Source organism: Lygodium microphyllum, chromosome 11 (assembly GCF_053477565.2).
Source record: "Lygodium microphyllum isolate KBCC chromosome 11, Lygodium_microphyllum_v1.1.10, whole genome shotgun sequence".
Lineage (NCBI taxonomy): Eukaryota > Viridiplantae > Streptophyta > Polypodiopsida > Schizaeales > Lygodiaceae > Lygodium > Lygodium microphyllum.
Window position 1 is genome coordinate 126,396,475 of NC_141145.1, and position 23,041 is coordinate 126,419,515.

The 23,041-nt window shown below is 45.0% G+C and overlaps 1 protein-coding gene and 1 pseudogene across 2 annotated transcripts in view; one reads left to right on the forward strand and one right to left on the reverse strand.

Annotated features, from left to right (window-relative positions):
* Positions 1 to 22,665, reverse strand: part of PEX1 (peroxisome 1) — a 64,711-nt gene extending 42,046 nt beyond the window's left edge. For both annotated transcript variants that reach the window (XM_087688123.1, XM_087688122.1), the window contains exon 1: positions 22,107 to 22,665. In XM_087688123.1, coding sequence (XP_087544249.1) covers positions 22,107 to 22,304 — 198 coding nt within the window. In that variant the 5' untranslated portion in view covers positions 22,305 to 22,665. The remainder of the gene's footprint in view (positions 1 to 22,106) is intronic.
* Positions 9,664 to 11,094, forward strand: LOC148029344 (uncharacterized; annotated as a pseudogene).
* Positions 22,666 to 23,041: the final 376 nt, after the last annotated feature.

A 23,041-nucleotide genomic window follows, 5' to 3' on the forward strand; every position in this document is an offset into this window, starting at 1 on the left:
GTGACTGGTCGAAGAGAGCCACCACAAGAAAGTAAAAGATGGGTGAAGAACTGTCAGAGTGCAGCGGTGCGGAAGCGTAGGACTGAGAGAGAGAGAACGGAGAGAGAGAAGAGAGAGAGAGAGATAGTGGAAGATGAAGATCTGTTGTATAAAGTGTGCTGAATACAAAGATATACAGATATATACACAGGCGCAGTGCGCTGGACTGCGTATCTCCACCTCGACGATGCAACCTGCTGTTCACCTCGAAGTTCACTGCAGTCTGCACTATCTCCTGTCTGAAATCTGCGAACAGAGACGGAATCTGCGCGTGTCACCGGTCTATAATCTGCGAGCAGAAAAGTGTAGGAGACTGCTGGGGATGTCGGCTATTTATAGACAGAATCTGGACAAAATAGGGCGCAGAAAAATATCCTGTCGGCTGCATTAAATGCAGCCGACTGACTGCACTGGTTGGACTGCCACGTGGCAGTCCGACTGTGCAGTCCGACTGCCTGTCCGACTGCACACCTGCCACTGTACTGGCTGTACCTGCCCTGCTGCCCTGATCAGGCTGTGATCTCTAACACCCCCTCTCAGAGCCTGGGCAGGGTAAAAACCGGAGGGATCTGGAATGTCTCCGAAGTAGAGCCGGGGGAAGTGCCTTCATAAACAAATCCGCAAGATTGTCCTCCGTCTTGCAGTACTCCACAGTGATGGTCTCATCCAGAAGCTTCTCTCTGATGAAGTGGTACTGGATCTCTATGTGCTTCGTCCGGGCATGAAAAACAGGGTTCCGTGCCAAGGCAATGCAACTCTCATTGTCACATTGCAGCAAAGTAGGACGAGTCTTGGGGCACCCAAGCTCCTCCAATAATCTCCGAAGCCACACAGCCTCACATGTGGTGGAAGACGCGGCCCGATACTCCGCCTCAGTAGACGAAAGGACTACCATGGGCTGCTTCTTGCTACTCCATGAGATAACACCTGCACCCAAGGTAAAACAGTAACCTGTAGTAGACCACCTGTGGTCCACATCACCGGCCCAATCCGAGTCGCTCCACCTTGCAAGTACAAGATCTGAACCATCTGTCCCTGCGGGGTAATGAATCCCTAAATCGGACGTCCCCCTCAAATACCGAAGTATCCTTTGAGCAGCCTGCCAATGCACCGTCTTAGGTTCACTCATGAACCCTGCCAAGAGCCCAACAGCAAAACAAAGATCAACCCGAGTGTTGAGAAGCCAAATCAAGGACCCAATCAACTGACGATAGCGGGAAGCATCCGCCATAGGAGAAGCTGAATGGGAAGTGGCCTTGGGAAGTGGCCTTCCAGTTCGGATCCATAGGAGTAGAAAAGGCCCGACAATCCTCCATCGCAAAAGAACACCAAGAGCTCCTGGACATATCTCTGTTGAGAGATGAAGATCCCCCTCTGAGACTGATAAATCTCATGGCCCAAACAGAAATGGAGTAGACCCAAGTCCGTCATCTCGAACGTCCGATGTAAAGCTGACTTCGTCTCTTGGACCTGCTGTGCATCATCACCTGTGACAATCAAATCATCAACATATAAGACAAAAAGCACACAACCATCCTTGGAAGTGTGAACATAAAGCTGCGGATCGGCCTTAGAACGCCGATATCCCAGCTGAGACTGGAGGAACGAATCAATCTTCTCGTTCCATGCACACGGAGCCTGCTTGAGACCATACAAGGCCTTCTTCAACCTGTAGACTTTCCCATCTGAAGATCCAAAGCCAGGAGGCTGCTCAACATAGATCTCCTCCTTCAAATCACCATTGAGAAAGGCCGGCTTCACAACCAACTGGTAAACAGGCCATCTCCTATGGCCAGCCAAACCAATAACAGCTCTAATGGTCGCCATACGAGCTGTGGGGGCAAAAGTATCATGACAGGGCGCTGTGCAAAACCTTTAGCAACAAGGCGAGCCTTGTGCTTATCCAAAGAACCATCGCTAAGCTATTTGGTCGTGAAGACCCACTTGACGCCAATCACCTTCTTATTCGGGGGGCGGGGCACGAGTGACCAAGTGCCATTCCTCTCAATAGCCTCCAACTCGGCTTCCATAGCTTTCTTCCATGGTGTGGACTGTAAAGCCTCCTTCACGGAGGTGGGCTCTCGATCCTGCATAACACGGGTCATCAAACAATAGTTAGAGCAAACAAGCTCCGTAGAATGTGCCTGGTGCCGCCGTGACCGCCGCGGACCATCCTGCAGCCCCCACTCCTCAGGAACCCCCTCGATCCCTGAATCACGGAGTGTGTCACGGGCCCAGCGAGGAGGAGGCCGAACCTCCCCTCGTCTCTCTCCATCAGCAGAAGACTCTGGAATATCCACCGGTGGTAACTTCTCAAGGATGACCGGTGGAACGGTAGACTCTGTGTCAAAAAAGAATCATAATCAAAAGGCACAGGCTCCAGTGAAACGGTAGCAGGAGCCCAACTCTCCCCTGGATCTCCAAGAACGGTATGCTCCTCACCCGTTGATATGGCCGGAACTGCAACAAACCGCACATCGCAGCTAGTGTACACATCCCGCTTGACGGGATCATACAATCGATAGCCTTGGGACTGGGAGCTGTAGCCAACAAATACCTGTCTTCGGGAAGCTGCTTCAAATTTATCACGGTGAGCCTTGGAAATGTGAACATAGGCATCACACCCAAAGACCCTAAAGTAAGAAACATCTAGCTTCGTCCCAAAGTAAGCCTCAAACGGGGTCATCCCTTCCACGGCCGAAGTAGGGGATCGATTAAGGATGTGGACTGCAGTAGCCACAGCCTCGGCCCACAGAACCTGAGGGGTCTGTCGGTGCTCCATCATGGTGCGCGCCATCTCGATCACACTGCGGTTCTTCCGTTCAAGAATGCCATTTTCTTGAGAAGTGTTGGTATTGGCAAACTCGTGGTGAATTCCTTTATCTGCACAAAACCGAGCAAACTCATTAGAAACAAATTCACCGCCCTTGTCGGATCGCAAGGTCTTCAACTTCCGACCCGATCAGTTCTCCTCAAAGAGAAGCCAATCCTTGAAGTGTGAGAAAGCTTCTGACTTTAATGCCAAAAAATAGGCCCATGTCATCCTGCTGTAGTCATCTACGATCAGTATGAAGTACGAGCTCCCACGCAAGGACTCATTCCTCATAGGGCCACATAGATCCGTAGATACAAGCTCCATCGGTGAAGTAGACCGTCGCGAAGCTGTGTGAGGAATGGCATCCCTATGCTGCTTCCCCCGAATGCAGGAGGCACATGGCTGCTGGCTCACCACTATATCCCGCAACCCTCGAACAAGCTGTCCACGTGACGCCCTCCGAAGATAATCATAGTTCAAGTGACCAAACCGAGCATGCCATAACTCTGACTGTGACTTAGAGGTAAGAAGAAGAGTAGAGAGGGCGGAGGAAGACTTTAATTTATAAATGCCGTTCTCCTCATATCCGGATGATAGAACCTTCCGCGATCCACGATCAAGGACTCGCACCGTAGTACTGTCAAACTCCACCAAAAGGCCAAGGGAGCAAATCTTATGAACTGACAGGAGATGGTACCCTAAGCCTGGTACATGCAAAACCTCTGAGGTATGGGTACCACCTCGTCCATCTGGAATAAGCTGCATCTTACCCCGACCTGCAATAGATACTGAAAAGCTATCTCCAATGAGAATCTGCCCACGCGAGGGTCGCAGCTGGGCAACACCAGCTGATGAAGGAGTCATGTGCCAGGAGGCACCACTATCAACAATCCACTCTCGAGCCTGGGGAGCCGTCATCGCAGCATCAGAAGCATTCGGTGAAGCGTCCTCAATGACAGCTAGATGAAGAAATGCAGCTGATGAGGGTGCAGCCACCGCTCCAAAATCCTTAGTGTCCTTGTTGGTGTCCTTCTTGTCTTTGTCAGGGCAATCATTCTTCCAATGGCCAGTCTTTCCACAAATATGGCATATGGAGTCTTTGTCCTTGTCCTTCTTGGACTTGTTATCCCCCTTCTTCCTCTTTTGGTCCTTCCTCTTCTTCTGGGAGGCTTGATCTGTCAACGCCTTCGACTTGGAAGCATTCTGTCCCTTTAACTGTTCTTCTTGGTCCAAGACCATAGGAACAAACTCTTCCCACCGAAGAGTAGACTCTCGCCCCGAAGCAATAAGGGCAGAGTAAAATGTACCGAATCGTGGCGGCAACTGGGACAATACTGTGATCGCCATGTCTTCGGAGGAAATCGGCTTCCCCGCATTCTGAACCTGCATCTGAAGCTGTCTTAGCTTGTTAATGTGCTCCCGCAGCGAAGAAGACTTGTTTACGGATAAGGTCCGCATTTGTACCTCCAAAGAAACCCGCTTCATAAGGGTCATCCGATTGTACATCTGATCAAGCTCCAACCATATCTCCCGAGCCACCGTCAAGTGCTAGATGTGAGCGATCACGGCTGTAGTACATGATAGAAAGAGAAAGGAACGAATCCTGGCATTCAGTTTGTCCCAATGAGACTGAGCCTTGGCCAACTCCGCACGAGCATCGGAAGAGAGTTTGGACTCATCTCTTACCGAGGGCCGGTCGATCTCCTCCTGTACCAGCTCCGCCAAATCATAGGACTCAAGGATGGCCAACATCATGACGCGCCAAATGTGGTAGTTGTCGCCGTCAAGCTTCTGATCTGCAGGAAGAGCCGGTAAGACAAGCACCTTCCGGTCCATAATCGACTGGTCTCCAAGTCAATCTCTGTAGACATCTTCACCTGTAATGCCTTCATAAACGCAAAAGCAACCCCCTTTGACTGTGAAAACTCAGCCTGCTAAGGCTCTTCCGCATCCTGAACCTTCTTCACCCGCCGAAGGCGATGAAAAAGCAAAAACCTGCACTTGTAGGCTGAAAACTCAAACTTCCTCTGCGTCAAACAGCAGTAAACAGCAGCAAATCCACCACCTGGACTCCTTTCCTGTGCGCCCACCCTTGCTTCATCAGCCTTGTTTCAAGGCGCAGCCCTCCTGTCTGCCCTCAAACGCAAAAAACGCAAATTTGTGTCGCGATGGAAACTCCTCTTCAAGTTGATTCTGCGCTCAGTCAGCCCTCTAACACTACTCTGATACCATGTCAGAGTGCAACAGTGCAGAAGCGTAGAACTGAGAGAGAGAGAACGCAGAGAGAGAAGAGAGAGAAGAGAGAGAAAGAGACAGTGGAAGATGAAGATCTGTTGTATAAAGTGTGCTGAATACAAAGATATACAGATATATACACGGGCGCAGTAGGCTGGACTGCGTGTCTCCACCTCGATGATGCAACCTGCTGTTCACCTCGAAGTTCGTTGCAGTTTGCACGGTCTCCTGTCTGAAATCTGCGAACAGAGACGGAATCTGCGCGTGTCACCGGTCTGTAATCTGCGAGCAGAGAAGTGTAAGAGACTGTTGGGGATGTCGGCTATTTATAGCCAGAATTTGGACAAAATAGGGCGCAGAAAAATATCCTGTCGGCTGCATTAAATGCAGCCAACTGACTGCACTGGTCGGACTGCCACGTGGCAGTCCGACTGTGCAGTCCGACTGCACACCTGCCACTGTACTGGCTGTACCTGCCCTGCTGCCCCTGATCAGGCTGTGATCTCTAACAAGAACTTCATGTGGAGTAGGTTCCCCCTCTGAGGTGGGAGGTGGAGGGGCCCCACTGAAGTTGAAGAAAAAGTAGATGCTCCCTCTGAGAGCAAAGAAATAACATCCCCCTCTGAATCCCCCTCTAAAGTAGATAGGAAATCCAAAAACTCATGGATCACGGACTCCGAAATGTTTGATGACGAAGAAACTGCCGCCGATCGTGCCGAAGAAGGTATCTAGGGTGCCGAAGAGCTCCCAAAGGTAGCCTCTCAAACCTGAGTAGTCAAGGGTGGGGAAGGATGGGGCTCAGAATAAGCAAGAGGTGGGCAACAATCGCTATCTCTTAGTGGAGCAGACTGGGTAGTTGAAGAAGAGGAAGGAGTCGAGCAGCCACTGTCTCTCAAAGGAGCAGACTTACGAGGAGACGGTATCAAACAATCATTGTCTCTCGATGGAGCAAACTGCAGATCTATAGGTCGTGGAAGCCATTGTACCTGAAAATAAGTGGGAGAAGACTGCCACTGGCATTGCGATGATCTCCAAGAGGTCGTAGCGCCAATCAATCCTCCATGTGCTCGAAAGGACTTAGTGCACGTCGGATACGTCTTATTGCCTTGAGCATAGTACTCTGATAGCCGATGTAGAACGATCTCTGTGGCCCAGAAAGGAGAGATGGCACAAGGAGTGCCTGGTAGAAGACGCATATACTCCGGGGGGATCGGGAGCAAAGATCAAAGTCGGCAAGCATCAGTGGTGTATCCGGTGATGCCACATTAGGAGCACCGAGTAGTCTGGTCATCTATTGGTAAAGAAGCCATGGATACCAGTGTGCCTTGCTAAACAAGGAAGAGGTCAGCCACCATGAACCACGAACCGCAATGTCCGCCTCAAGGGGGGTGAGGGTAGTGTGAAGCACGAACCGCAATGTCCGCCTCAACGGGTGGGAGGGCAATGGAAGGGCTAGAAGTGAGCTGCCAGTGGGAGGAGGATGTGACCAACAGTAAGAGATTGTAACCAGTAGAAAAACGCAGGTGAGGAGAGAGAAAGACTAAAAACCCAGACAGCAAGTGAGAGAAATAAACGCAGGCAGCACAGCCTGCAAGAGAGAGAGAGAGACTAAAAACGCAGGGAGCAAGACTATGATGACGTGGCAGGCTGTACGGCAACAAGTCTGCACAAGAACAACAATCGCCTGGCTGGAATCAGCTCCAAACTGCACGAAGAGGGCTAGAAATCAGGCGCCAATTGATAGAGACAGCAATGGACAGCTTCGGCTGAGATGTCCTCCGTGAACGGGATGTGGGCAGCAAGCTGAAACACCTAAAATCTGCAAAAACGAGATTGTTTTCTGAATGGAGAGTAATCAACAACAGTCGCTTTGCTATAAACAACTGCAAACTGCGGGTGGAAGGCTGGAAACAAGCGCCAAACTATAGATGACAGCAAGGGACAACTGAGATTGAGATGTCCTCCGCGAAAGGGGTGTGAGCAGCAAGTTGAAAACACCTGAAACCTGCAAAAACGAGATGTTGATGCAAAGGAAAAAGAAGAGAAGTGGATACCGAACCCGCCACCAGTCTTTGCCTTCACTGGAATGGAGGATCTTCGCTACTAGGTGAGCAGATCCAGCTCTAATACCATGTCAAAAGATGACGTACCAGTAAGACAGTAGGGTTTGTGGGGAGGAACACAAAGTGAACTCGGCAAACATAGAGAAGAGAAGAGAAGAGGAGAAAAAAACTCTGATGAATGGAATGATGAAGTTTTGAATCATGGAGTGAATGTGATACAAGGGAACAAGGGTGCCGTAGCACAAGGAAGATAATGAAGCTAGCCACGAACCATGAACAGCAATGTCCTCCTGAAGGAGTGTGAGGGTAGTGGAGAGGCTGGAGAGAAGAGGTGACGGACTGAATGAATTAGCCGTAAGGAATGAATGAGAGAGTGGCCTATAAATAGGCACAGTTAGTCTAGGATGGCGCCCCTTTTTGGGACTGCAAACCCTAAACGCAAAACACAAATTGCGGGTGAAGGGTGAAGGGTGAAGGGTTTCTCAACACTTTGACCATCATATTGGCGTTAAGTATCATTAAACACCACTTCTCTAGTGTCACCAATTGACACTTATGGCCAAATGAATGACCTAGGCCAACAACTGGTACCAAATACCACCAAGTACCTATGCGGTATAATTTATAGTAACTTTTGCCTTTGACATCCCGTGATTTCCTCGAGACTTGGGCTCGTAAATTTACTCTAACCCCAATTACACCTCACATGTGCAACATTTACTTAACCATGTGATTAAAAATTAATCCACATGTTAAGTGAGGTTTCAAAAATACATATCCTCATGACACAATAAGCCTTCCATAAGCTTAACAATACTAAAGGCATTATGAGCCTTCCATAAGCAAACGACCTCATATGGAACAAGTGCGGGATCAAGTTAGGATTCCAACCCCTGCACTAAATTCCATAGGTTTTGAGAGTCTAAGATATGTCTCATTAAGTTTGACCAAATGGTGTAGTTTAACCCATTAAAACAAATCTTGTCATTAAAAGCATGCATGGCGGATAAGAAGCTAGAACCATGAGGTGTCTGTGAAGAGGGATAGGTGGGGTAGGATGGAGGATAAGATAGTGATGGTGGTGGTGGATAAGAAGAAGGAGGGAGTGATAGTGGATAGATAGAAATAGGATATTGATGTCCAATGAGTGTTGATTGATGTGAAGATACCGAAACTATCATAGTTTCATATGGTACCATATGTGGAGATAGAGATACTGGGATACAATAGCCCCGTCCAAATGTCGATCGGGGCACAACATAATGACCGGATGGTCAACTAGGTAAAGCCATAGAGGCAAACTACGGTACCAAATGATCCAAACTTAAGTATGATTGAATGCACTCCTAGAGGGATAACCCAAAAGTGTGTGGGAGGTCAAGCCTCCGTCACACGAACACCACCCACAATCAAGTGGAGGTCTTAAAGGCTATGCCTAAGTGTGTAGAAACCCCGGTCTAGTGTGTGGTGGTAAGTATAATATACTCGATGGAAGCAAAAAGACAGTGAACACAATAAATAATGAAGTGAATGACTATTAAATATACAATACTCATGTATTAAACACACTATACAATGAATACTGAACCTCGAATTCCCATATATTTGGGATCAAGGCAAAGATTATGAGTTGGAGAGTGCATTGTACTTCAAAACGAATCCTGAAACTCAGTAAGACAGCCTCTGTGTGTTGAATAACAAACACAACCAAAAAGGTTGAATCTGATGTAGACAAGGAATGAGAAGAGAGAAAGACTAAAAACACAAGTACCTGAGGAGAGTGAAAAACTAGGTGATAGCTGAAAACAATAGACAATTGCACAAAAAGTATATGCAATAGCCTGAGCAGAGAGAAACTCAACAAACGCAAGGTTCCAGATGATGGTGACAGTGTCAGATTGATAGCAACAGCTCCAAATGATGGCGTCAGAAGCAAACACAAGGTTCTAACAAAAGGCCACGACTCTAGGGAACCAAGCAACACCTCCTAGATACGAGCAACAGCTCCAAGATACAAGCAACAACTCACAGGTGGAGACAAAGGCTAGAATCAGGTGCCAAATGATAGCATATAGCAAGGGGAAAGTCTAACCACAATGTCCTCCACAAATAGGGAGTGGGCAACAGAGATATAGCTCCTACAACCTACAAAAACGAGATTGAGAAAGAGTGGTGGGCTACATGGCTATTTATAGAAAGTTTAGGGCACCCAAATTAGGGTTTGGTATGTGGGACACAGTAACTCTCTACAATCACCTTTTGTTTTAAATTATAAGCTTTCTTCATTAATCAAGCATATTTTGGGGACATTTAAGTTAGACTAATGCAGTTTTGGCTCAATAGTACGATCATCCTAGTACTTGCATCTTTTGAGTGTGGAACTCTCGTGCCTACTCTCATTCAATGTCTTCTCTCTCTCTATTTCCAAAGGGTCTACAAAGACACTAGGATGCATTACACTTCTATACTTTGGACAGTAGGCTTTCAGTGAACCTTGGTAAAACCAAGGTGATGGTATTTAATACTACACCGCAGTGGGTCAGGAGATCAGCACCTAAATTCACATATGGATCTGAGGAGCTAGAGTATGTGGATTCTTATACATACCTGGGAATCTTATTCACAGGGCCCACCTTTTCTATGCGAGAGGCAGCAGACACTAGACCGACTTGCGGACACACAGCACTAGGTGGTTTGGAGAGGATGTGCTCACAGGTGCAATTCCAAGAATCCCGCACCAAGCTATGGCTCTTCGATACACTGGTCACATCCACACTACTTTATGGAGTACAGATATGGGGGCCCAATCTTGACCACCGTAGCAGATCACGACGCACTTATGATGGATGGAGGTCGATGGAGAAACCTCTAGTGTCCATGATATCCAGGATGATCAGATGTAAGGCCTCAGTGCCACATGAGATCATCAGAGCCGAGCTAGCAGCTACACCGATTGTGGTAGAGGCCCTCACCTGATTGGTCGCATACATACATAGCCTATGGGACTTACCCAGACACAGATATGCACGGTTGGCCCTTGAGTCCTCCAGGCAGCTTGCCAGAGAGGGTGATACTTCATGTTGGTATGCACAGTTGTCGGCCTTGTTTGAGCTGCATGGCTTTAGCATGGGCAAGTTACCCCCCTTCCAGTACTCCCTTGATGCACCATCTCTTGATCTGAGCAGGTTAGAGATTCGCAAGATCATCATGATGGATCTTACCAAGTTGGATATCAGGTGGACATGGTTGATGCCAAGGCAGGAGCTAGGGACAAAAATGGCTTTCTACCGCAAGCATTTCCTTCATACTACAGATGATGGATTTATTGTTCCCCCAAGATACATGGACACCCACCTTTCCCATGGGATCAGATGTACTATTGGCCAGTTGCGCACCTCCTTACATCAGCTAGAGATTGAGACTGGCAGATATAGATCCACCCCACCAGAGGAGCACATATGACATATATGCCAATTAGAGCCAGAGACAGAGGAGCATTATATCTGCCGCTGCCCAACGTATTATGAGGTCCGTGGTCGTTTCCACTGTCTCTTTAGAGACGGATTTGGACCACTATCCAGAGTCATAGATTTTACTGATCAGCGATGCCTCGGTCTCTTTCTTCTTGAGATACGACGGCTTCGTGACATGCGCCTCAGGAGTACAACTACTTCAAAACACCGAGGCCCTTCACAGAGGCAGCTCACACACTTCTTTGCAAAGGAGACTCAGAAAACTTCAATACAGTTATAACCACAGTCCACACGAGAGCCTCTCTCACCGCCACAGTCCACACACAGACAAGGAGTACTGATTGATTGAGCCGTTTAGCTTAGCCGATCCAGACATCCTAGGCCTCGACATAGACACCAACAACACCTTCATAGGCGGATACAGGGGATTATTGCTCGGGCTAGAGCTAGGCCTTCCATACCCACATGAGATTGTACCATTTGGAGCTCATTGTTACTAGATAGAGCTCTATGTTTTACACATAGCCATAGTTAGTTTTTGTTCTTATTTTGCTTTGTGCTACATATTTTGCCAAGACAATTTGTACCATCATACACATGATTGTAACTCATGGTCTCATAGGTCATTTTGGCCTTTTGTAGACGTTAATATATCATTTCATTTCTCTCTCTCTCTCTCTCTCTCTCTCTCTCTCTCTCTCTCTCTCTCTCTTCTTTGCAAAGGAGACTCAGAAGACTTCAATACAATTACACCCACAATCCACACGAGAGCCTCTCTCACCGCCATAGTCCACACACAGACAAGGAGTACTGATTGATCGAGCCGCTCAGCTTAGCCGATCCAAATGTCCTAGGCCTCGGCACACACATCGACGACACCTTCATAGGCGGATATAGGGGATTATTGCTCGGGCTAGAGCTAGGTCCTCCATACCCACATGAGATCATACCATTTGAAGCTCATTGTTACTAGATAGAACTCTATGTTTTACACATAGCCATAGTTAGTTTCCTTTCTTATTTTACTTTGTACTACATACATATTTTTCGCAGACAGTTGTACCATCATACACATGATTATAACTCATGGTCTCATAGGTCATTTTGGCCTTTTGTAGATGTTAATATATCATTTTATTTCATTCTCTCTCTCTCTCTCTCTCTCTCTCTCTCTCTCTCTCTCTCTTTTCGTAAAAGGTAATTGTATTAATTACGAAAAAAAGGTACAAGATTACATGATTACATGATTACAAGAGACACGAGGACCCTAGGCCAACGTGTGGGAAATCTCTCTCTCTCTCTCTCTCTCTCTCTCTCTCTCTCTCTCTCTCTCTCTCCAACGGTACTTTTAACAAATCCCGAAACGTAGCAAGCAACCTCAGAAGGTGTCTAGCAACAGCAAATGCACTAGTATGATACTAGATAGTATCAAACATGCAAAGGAAGGTGCAAATCAGTAAAACGCAAATTAGGCTGACAATGTGGCAACTTATCAACAGGGGATGACAGCAAAATGCAGCCAAAGGGAGCCATGTAGCAGGCTATACCATAGCAGAAAGTACAAAACACAGCAACATGTGCCACATGGCACATATACAACATGTTGCACGGGCTACATAGCATAAAATAAGGTTTCAAAAAAATTTTATATTTCCCAAAGTTCTTCATTGATACGTTGGACCCTTCAACGTGATTAACAAAATAAATAAAATTACTTATTGATTTGAGCTTTCTACTCATTGAAAAATATGTAATGCTTTCCATGTAAGTTTACTTGAGCCATATATAAGACCAGAACCAAAGATCCCCCAAAAATTCAAGAAATAGAATAAGTCTTGGAACATGAACAAACCCAATTTCACAAGGATCAAACCACAAAAAGTGGCCTTGTGATATGAAAATTATTGTTGAAATTTAAAGGTTTATCAACCAAGTATATCAAGTCCTGACTTAGATCAAGAAAGGATTAAAGCCTTGAAGTTTAGGGCTAGACCTATCAAAATAAATAGTTACAATCACCAAGATGGCATGATCATTGAATGTTTATACAATGTGTATTGTAGGCTGAAAGCTTAAAATGCATATATCTTGCATAGAAAACTCATATGAAGTTTCCCAACACTATGTAATATACTCATAAAGAGTTTTCATATGTTTTTTTTTAAAGGAATGTCCCTAAATTTTAGATCTCAAATTGACCTTAAAATATTGGTCTTAAAAAATAGGAATGACATTCTAAAAATAATAAGATTTGTGTATTAACAATGCTTACTAAATTTACTTATCTCTATCCTTGACAATTTTTAGCCCAAAAAGAAATACCATATAGAAGAGACAACACTCGTCACACAAGCTTCCAAGTGTCCCACCACTTGTTACACTTCATGACATATGTATAGACACTTGTCTTGTGGTACTCCACTTTCCCTTCTTACACTAACTTTTCCATTTCTGCTATAAAGAAAGTTCATTTTTCCTCATTTTACATCAAATTTATTAACTCTTAAACTTTTGTACAGTAATTGAAGATAGACTAAAGTTGACCCTATCCATCTCCATCATTATCCTCAACTTCGTCATCATCATCAAATACCTCCATATTCTCTCTTCTTTCGCTACTATCCTTGACAATTTTTTGTCCAAAAAGGAAAGCCATAGAGAATAGGTAGGGATCCCTAAATTTTAGGGAGAAGCTTTATGTAGCACCTATATCAGAGGATAGTCCCTAAAGTTTAGAATGTCCCTAAATTTTGGAAGCCTCGAATTGACCTTAAAATACTAGTCGTTAAAATTAGGAATTAGATTTCTAAAAATAGTAAGATTTATGCATTGATAATGCTTACTAATTTGGTTGTTTATATTTTTGACAATTTTTAGTTTTTTTTTTTTAAAGCCATAGAAAAGAAACATATCAAGGCACTTGTTACACAAGCTTCCAAGTATCCCACCACTTGTCACACCTTATGACATGTGTTTAAACACTTGTCTTGTACTACTCCACATTTCCTTTTTTGTATTAACTCTCCCCTTTCTCCTATAAAGAAAGCTCATTTTTCCTCATTATACATTGAATTTCTTAGTTATAAACTCTTGTACATCAACTGAAGATAGACTAAAGTTGGCCCCATCATCTCCATCATCATTGAATACCTCATGCATTAGCTTTACTTAAACAGCCCCAAAACTTGCTTAATTAATGAAGAAACCTAGTTTATTTAAAAGAAACACGATCCTAGAGAGTTTCTGTGTCCCATAAGCACAAACCCACTTGGGAGGGCCCAAACTTTCTATAAATACGTATGCTGCCCTCCATTCAGCTAACAATCTCGTTTTTGCAAATTTCAGGTGTTTCAACTTGCTGTCCACACCCCGTTCCTGGAGGACATCTCAGCCGAAGCTGTCCATAGCTGTCTACATCAACTGGCGCCTAATTTCCAGTCCTCTTCTCGCAGCTTGGAGCTGATCCCAACTAGGTGACTGCTGTTCCTGCACAGCCGAAGCTGTCCATAGCTGTCTACATCAGTTGGTGCCTGATTTCTGGCCCTCTTCCCGCAGTTTGGAGCTGATCCCAACCAGGCGACTGTTGTTCCTGCACAGACCTGCTGCCATATTGCCTGCCATGTCATCTGCAGCCTGCATTTGGCAGTTTTCTCTCTCCTCCAGTTATCGCCCAGCTTCTGTAATCTATCGCCAAGCTGCCTAGCCTATGTTTGGCAGTTTTTTCTCTCCTACAAGACTCACCTACCTACGTTTTTAGTCTTTCTCTCTCCTACAAGCTGTCTTGCCTACGTTTTTAGTCTTTCTCTCTCATGCAGCCTGTGTTTATAGTCTTTGTCTCTCCTCACTGTCGTCTGCACCAGATCCAGCTTCTCACTACTGCGTTTGCTGGTGTTCGATATCCGAAGGCTACCTTGTTGCGATTTGAGATCCATTCAAAGTATGACACACTCTCCAGCTCATAACTCCTACCCTGATCCTCTAAATACAGGAGTTCGAGGTTCAGTATTCATTCACTGCATAGTGTGTTTGCTGCATGAGCATTGTATATTCAACAGTTATATCACTTCACTTATTTTCTGTGTTCATTGTCTCTGAGTTACCCTAACCCTAATTGTGTTCTTTTATCAATCCATGCTTTGTCATACAATTGTTATTTGTGTTTCTATGTCAAAGTATTTCTTTACATGGTATTAGAGCCTGGTACTCTCTAAGAAACCTAGGCCTTTGATCTGAAAGCTCTCTGCAAGAAGCAAGAACAACAGTAGGTTCAAATGACTTCGAACACATCAATACCAATTCTGTCTCCAGAACAACCTATGCCAAGAACCAAGCGAGAGTGAGCAGAACATCTTGCTCCACAAAGTTCCAACATGGTGGAAGACACTTCTGACAACACAGAAGAAAGGCTATACAAGCTTTCCACTAAAGTATATCATGTGATCATGGACTTTAGACGAAAGAAGATTAAGGAGCTTGATCGAAGGATTGCCCTTCGGGAGAAGCTACTCAATGAAGGTATACATGAATTTTTCTCTTCAGATATTGCGCATAAATCTGATGATATTGTAGGGCCATCGAGACCTCCCTCAGGGATGGGCCTCTTGTTGGAGCAAGAGATCCAGAGTATGTTCAATTCCTTCATCCTCTTCCATTCACTCCGGTGCAAGGTACTTTAGATTCATCTTTTGTTCCTTCGTCTTTTACCTCTTCTACTTTTTGCAATATACAAGTAGAAATCATGAGGAAGATAGAGTACAATTTGTTGTCCGAAAAGGTTCTCTTGAGGACCAGTTTTTGTATGTTAGCACATGTCGTGGGGATTATAAGAAAAAGTCACATACCTATTCTTCTACCCTTCCTTCTTTTCAATTTACTTCTCAAAATTAGAATGAATTTGGTGTTCCTATTTCTACATTGCATGGTGCATCATCATCATCATCATTTCCTTTTCAATCATTAAATGGTAAAAATGAACAAAATGCATCTGCATCTTTTACACCACAAATTCAAAACCCACCCATCCCACCATATTCTTCCGCTGCTTCTCCACTTCTTTTTACACCATTACATTCCCCTATCAAACACCTCATGTTGCACATTACACTACACCGGGGGGTTATGGAAACATAAGCAGCGCCTTTAGGACCTCATCCTTTCCTCCATCGGGTGGTATTCCATCTACTTCTCACACACTTTTGGGATCATTGCAGCCTGGGTATCCCCCCCAGTCTCTCCCGAGTGTGGATCAATTGTTTGTACCATAGCTTGCCTCTATAGCATTACCAAGTGGACCTCCTGGTCATTCTGTTGTGCCCTAGCCAAGCTTTGGACAGGGCTTTCATGTCCCAATGCCTCCACCTCCATCGGCACCTTATGGAAACATTCATGTTCTAGTGCCTCCGCATCAATCGGCACTCGTTGGACACTCCTAGCCTATTTCCAACTACCCACCTTTTCCCCCTCATTCTTTCTATCAGACACACCCACCACCACCATCTTACCCTCCACCTCCATCTTATCCCACTTTCCCAACACCTCATGGTTCTGGCTCTCTTCTGCCAAGAAGGCTTTCAATGATAAGACTCATTTTAACGGGTCAAACTTTACCACTTGGTCGAACTTGATGAGACATGTCCTTGACTCCCAGAACCTATGGGATCTTGTGCAGGGGTTAAAACCCCAACCCAATCCCGTACTTGTTCCATACGAGGTTGTCTGCTCATGGAAGTCTAGGAATGCCCCCACTATTGTCGAGCTTATTGCCTAAGTTTCACTCTCAACTTCAGCATTTTGACTTAGAGTCAGAACGATGGGCACACTTGATTGACTGCTATGCAGCTTGAGATAGGACCCGTCGTATAAATCTTGACCATGAGCTCCAACTCTTTAAAATCACTGACTAGGATGACTTGAAAGTCAAGTTGGCTGAGTTTCAGCGACTTCTTGCCGAATTCTCCACTCTAGGGACTCCCAAGTCCTCTAGCGACGATCAATTCACATTGTTTCTGAACAAACTCCCCAAGAAATACTTCAATTTTGTGGAAGGTATAGTTTCCAAGCCTACCATGCCTACTTTCTATGAATTTGAGTGTCAATTGTTGCATTACACACAGTTGTTCAATCAATTTCATATGAACTCTTCCTCAAAGGGGACCCTTGTTGCTCATTCTCAGAAGGGGCAACAAGGGAAGGGCAAACAAAATCAAACCTCCACTCAAAATCAAAAACAAAATCACGGGGAATCCGAAGGAAACTCCCAGTCATAACTTAAACAAGGGTGGCAAAATGTACCTTAAAAAAATAGGTATTGTCAACATTGTCAAAAGGCCGTCATTTTGACGACGAGTGTCCCTTAAAGGCCAGAGGCACAGCACCCGAATCTAAGTCTCAAACCCCCGCCCCTCAATCGAGCAACACCCAACAGGGGAGGCAGGGTGCTGGCAAGGGCAATTTAAAGGTCAAACTCATACTATCACCGCTCAGCCATCTCAGTCGGCAACATTCCCAACTCCAGAGGGATTGTCGGACTAGTCTACAAAGGTCCACATCATCTCCATAGAGACATCAGATGTGAGTCTCATTCACATTTGTGACTTGTCTCCTGACGAGGTTACCGCAGAGGCCCACTCGTCACAGCCAAGCACTTCAGCTCCTGTTTGGATTGTGGACACATCATATGACTCCTATAGAGGATATTTTCCGTACCCAAGTCCCTGCAGCCGAGCAAGTCTACATAGGAAACAACTCCTCGATCAAGATTCAAACTCAAGGTAGCGTCAGTTTTGCCACTGACAAGGGTCCGGATCTAGCTTCGTTGGACAATGTATACCATGTCCCCCAGCTTGGGGTGAACTTGTTATCTATTCAACAGCTTTGCCAGTTGGGGCGAGCAGTTTTCTTTACAACGACCACAGTCGAGATCCTTGACTCTCAGACTGGTTTAATGATTACTTGCAATGAGGCATAGCCTAATGGCCTTTACCACATGACTCACTTTCCAACCGAGCCGACAGCCAAGGGCTTCGTGTTCCATAGCTTCCACGCATAAGGCACATCTCGGGAGCCTACGAACAATGAGCGTCTTTGGCACTTTCACTTAGGGCATCTTGGTTATGACTCTCTTTATGAGTTATCCCACCATCAACTTGTTGAGGGCCTTCCCCGCCTAAAACTAACTCACAATGTCTGTAAAGCTTGTCAACTCGTAAAGCAACACCATACCCCATTCCCTTAGCAATCTACACATCATGTTGAGGAGCTTCTTAGATTGATTTATGTTGATCTTTGTGGGCCGACATCCACTGTCGCCTTGAATGGCGCACTGTACTTCTTTTTGATAGCGGATGATCATTCTCAATACATGTGGGTGTACTTCCTCAAGCATAAGTCCAATGCTTTTACCTATTTTTCTGCTTGGGTGCTGCTGATTCATAACCAGACTGGTCATCATGTTCATTACATGAGGAGTGATCATGGTGGGTAGCAAGTTTATCTCCCACGAGTTTTCCGAGTTTCTACTGAAGCATGGCATCTCTCGCCAGCTCACCTCTACTAACTCCCCCTCAATGTACATCCCCAACCAGTGCCCAACTGCGGCTCTTTTTCAGAAGACCCCGTATGAGGCATTTTTTGGCTCTCGGCCTATCATTTCCTACTTCAGAGTCTTCGGTGCCGTTCTGGGGGATGCATTCTTGTGTCACAACAAAAGTACGCACTTCAGCTAGTGGAATAGCACACTTTGGATCAAACATAGCCTATGGCCACACCTCTTGATCCTACTATCCACTTGTCGAAGGATACCCTAGGACAACCCTTCGATGCACATACCTATCGCTCTGTTGTAGGAAAACTTCTTTGGTTACTTCACACTAGGCCAGATTTAGCTTACTTAGTCAACATACTAAGTCAGTATTTCACAACACCTAGGATATTATATTGGATTGCATGTCTTTGTGTGTTGCGTTAATTGCGGTGTACTTATTCTTATGACCTAGCATATGGTTCTGGTTTATGTTTGTAGGGATACACTAATTCTGATTGGGCAGGAGATCCCGACACCCGGTGTTCTCATGGCTGCTACCCCTTTACCTTGGGCACAACTCCCATTTCTTGGTCAAGCCGTAAGCAAAAGACGATGACGACTTCCACGGGCAAGGCTGAGTACCCTCTCTCTTCGATGGCACCACCAAGGCCATTTTCCTGAGGAGTTTACTGGCGGTACTTCATTTTCCATCCGACTCTCCTACTGTTGTCTACTGCGACAACCAAAGTGCCATTGACCTTGTTGCAAGCAATCCGATCATTACACCACGGACGCATCATGTGGGAGTCCACTTTCATTTTTCCAGAGAGCAGGTTGAGCTAAGCACTATCCGCCTAGAGTTTGTGTCCACATTCGATAATTTTACAGATATTTTGACCAAAGCGATCAACCGGTCAGTTCTTCAGTACTTGTTACCCAGGATCGGTTTGGGTACACCCTCCCCCTACTTCTTCAGCTTGACGGGGAGAGGGTGCTTCCCTCTTACTTTCCCTTCCAGTTTGAGAGGAGGCGGCTTCTACTCTTGATAGTGACAGTGATGATGCTTATAATTTTTAGACATTCATTCATTTATTGTATTATGGACATTTGTAACTTCATCCGCACTGTCAGGATGATATGATTGTAAAAGGGCACTTGGACAAGTGAACAATTCCCCTGCGAGAGCACTATCCAAGTAGCACCGTTGCATTGCATCTTGCGTAAGCATGACATCTTGCATCGCCCTTTGCATTACCCCATGCATTGGCATTCTATTCATGTAAACATACATCTGTGCGCATTTATCCCTTTTCGGTCTTTTGGAGTGGTTAACTCTGGATCCACCATATTCGTGGCATTACCCATGGCAGTCTTCAAGGCAGTTTTTCCTTAGCTTGCTTGCCTACTTGCTTTACCTATTCACTATACCCACAGTCATTTTCCTTCTTCGCCGACACCTAGTAATGGTAGGGATAGTATGCTTGTTTTGTGAAGGTCTTGGATGACCATCCTTATCATTCTCTCGTTTGGGGCATGGATACTCAATAGGACGAAACCTGTTTTGAACCCCCACTAAAATCTACATCTATCAAATTCAAAAAAAAAAAAAAACAAAAAAAAAAAACAAACAAACAAACAAACACAGTCCATAGCTGATTCCATTCACCTTTGTAAGGCTTGGTAGGCCACTGGGCAGCCGACATGCACCTTTTGTCCGATGCCCTGTCCTCTCTGGGGTGATCACTTGGGCTTCCTTGGTAAGGTAGCCATCACCTCTGTAGTCTTAATAGGCCACTGGGCAGCCGACGTGCACCCTTTGTCCGATGCTCTGGCTGCTTTGGAGTGGGACGCCTGAGGGTAAAAGATCTTTCTCGTGGCACCGTCGTTGGGCCTCAGAGGGGATGTTCAACTAAAAATGCATTAGCTTTACTTAAACAGCCCCAAAACTTGCTTAACTAATGAAGAAACCTAGTTTATTTAAAAGAAACGCGATTCTAGAGAGTTTCTGTGTCCCATAAATACAAATCCACTTGGGAGGGCCCAAACTTTCTATAAATATATATGCTACCCTCCATTCAGCTAACAATCTCGTTTTTGCAGATTTCAGGTGTTTCAGCTTGATGCCCCGTTCACGGAGGACATCTCAGCCGAAGCTATCCATAGCTGTCTATATCGGTTGGTGCCTGATTTCCAGCCCTCTTCTCGCAATTTGGAGCTGATCCCAGCCAAGCGACTGTTGTTCCTACACAAACCTATTGCCATACTGCCTGCCACGTCATCTGCAGCCTGCGTTCAGCAGCTTTCTCTCTCCTCTAGCTATATGTTTGATGCATGAGCATTGTATATTCAGCAGTTATATCACTTCACTTATTTTCTATGTTCATTGTCTCTCTGAGTTACCCTAACCCTAACTGTGTTCTTTTATCAGTTTGTGCTTTGTCTTACGATTGTTATTTGTGTTTCTATGTCAGAGTATTTATTTACACCTTCTCAAGCTCCTCTTTCATTTCAAGAACAAAGAGCAAGCCATATTGATATATTGCTAATCAACAATGAAACAGAGCCGATTTTTCCTCTTTCTACTCTTATCTTGCAAATATTTGTATTGTCAATCAATATGATATCTTTATCCATACAACACTTTAATAATTGCATTTCTAGTCAGCCATGTAGCAGGTTGGACATGTCAAATAGATCCCAGCAATTGGCCACACAACAAGTCAAACACGTCAAGCAGGCTCATCACAAACTATTGTTACGCCCCCGTTACAAAAAAATTAGTAAGGACTCCTATCTTTTTTCGTCGTCCTTGAATTTCGGGTCTAATTCCACCTGTGCAGCAACCTTAAATCCATTCTTCTAGCCCTTGATCTGTTCTTTGCCTAGTGGTGCCAGCATCCCTCACAACTCTCCAATGCCAAAGAGGGAGTGTGAGCAAGTTGCGATGGCAATGCATGCTAGCCTCATCCCTATACATATGTGGTAAACTCTAAGTGTGGCTTTTTGCAAGTACTGATGATACCTGGTAGATTCAAATCTTGGAGTTAATTTGTCTTTCAAGTTCATGATAAGAAGCTAGCCAAAGAGCAGTTGTTGCTCCTAGTCTATTCGCACATGAGGGGACACTTCAGCAATCTAGCCAAGGCAAGAAATCCATGGTCATGATATGCAGTTGGTTCATGACCGACATCAAGATTCAACTATTTCTATTCCTTGTATTTAGGGATTGGTATAATCAACTTTAACATCAATGTCTTTTTGAGGAGCCTTGGCAGTGGCTTGAACACCCACTGCTTACCTTGTATACACACTTGTGCTTTTTTATATGGATTCCATTTCCTAGGTTCATTATTCCTAAGTTCATGTGTTCTGGTTTTTTGGTTCAGTTCTTTGTGCTTACAGCAATTTCATCTTTTTGCTTCTATTCCTCCACATTCATCTAACATGCAAACTATGTCTACTCAAAACCTATAGCCTTTACACATAAGCAAGAATGCTTCTTTTATGGATGTGAAGTTAAGAGCTGCTACAGAAGCACTACTTACTGGAGCTGAATCGATCATTAGGACCTCTCTGTATGACATACATATAAACCCATAACTGTTAACTGGAGCTGAATCGATCATAATGGGCAACTACTTTTGGAAACGCCAAGTTACATTAGCTGTGATATGTGAAATCTCGAATTTCCTAGGCCATGAATTGAATCGATAATCACTGTCTTGTCCCTTGGTTATGTGCATCACACCATATCAAGGTCATAACTGCTACAAAGGCCTTAAATTTGTTCTTAATTGGAAGTTACGTCTCTAGAATTAGATTAGGCGTGCACATTGGAAGGGTGAACATCCTACGAATGGGGCATCTCACCCTGGAGCAATTCAACCAAATCAGTATCTAGTCATCATGACTGCTTAAAAAGCATAGTTAGAATGAATGGGCATTCTGTAAGAGAATACCTCGATGGCAGTGGGCGAGGAAGAGGCTGCACCAGCCCAGGCCAAGTACCAAGGGTCTTTATCCCTCTGCCGGAGCTCGAGGACGACATAAGATAGAGTGATGTCAGTGGAGCCTGCCTGCAGAGCCTGGATGAGAGCGAGAGGCAAGGCGGCGTAGCAATCCTTGATTCCCGGCACCCTGCGGACCTCCACCTCCATTGTACCGTATTATTGTATCCCACTGTGACTAGGGGAAGGGAATTCGGATGGAAGGAAGACCAGCTTTGTAGCTGATAGAGTGCTTTTTAAGTCGAATAGGGAAGGCAGACGTGCCAGGGGAAGATCAGTTAGCCATGTTGGGCTGCGGCAACCGGTGTATCAATGAGGATAAGCATCGATGGAGTCAATCCCTGTGTGGGAGAAGACGGTCGCTTCAATCCGCTGATCGAGAGACGAGCAAGCATCTATTTAAATTTGTACGCAACCAGTCCACAACAGCATTTGACTCTGCACGCAACGCAGAAGAAACTTTAAATAGATGCTCGTAGACTGGTTGCGTCGCTCCTTGGCAAAGCAACCGCCAGAGAGGAGCTTGTTTTACGGGCACCTTACATTCTCTATTCCTTTAGACTTAAAATTTTGTCGTTTTTCTCATTAAAATATTTTCAAAATATTTTTACAAGTGCAGCTATGTGATGTTTTGTAATCGTTTTTTTTTTTTGGGTTAAAGAAGGAAAAAATATGAGTATACCCAAATTGATGATAAGTTTTTTTTAAAAAGCTTAAACATTTGAAAGCTTTTAGGCTTTTCAAGTTTGTAAATTACAAAAAGCTTAAAGGAAAGCTTTGAATGTTGGGAAGCCTTAAGCCTATATAAAAGGGGGAGAGTAAGTGGTATGGACCAATTTTTTTCATTACGAAATTAGTCTCTTATTTAAGGAGAGAGAAAGTCATAC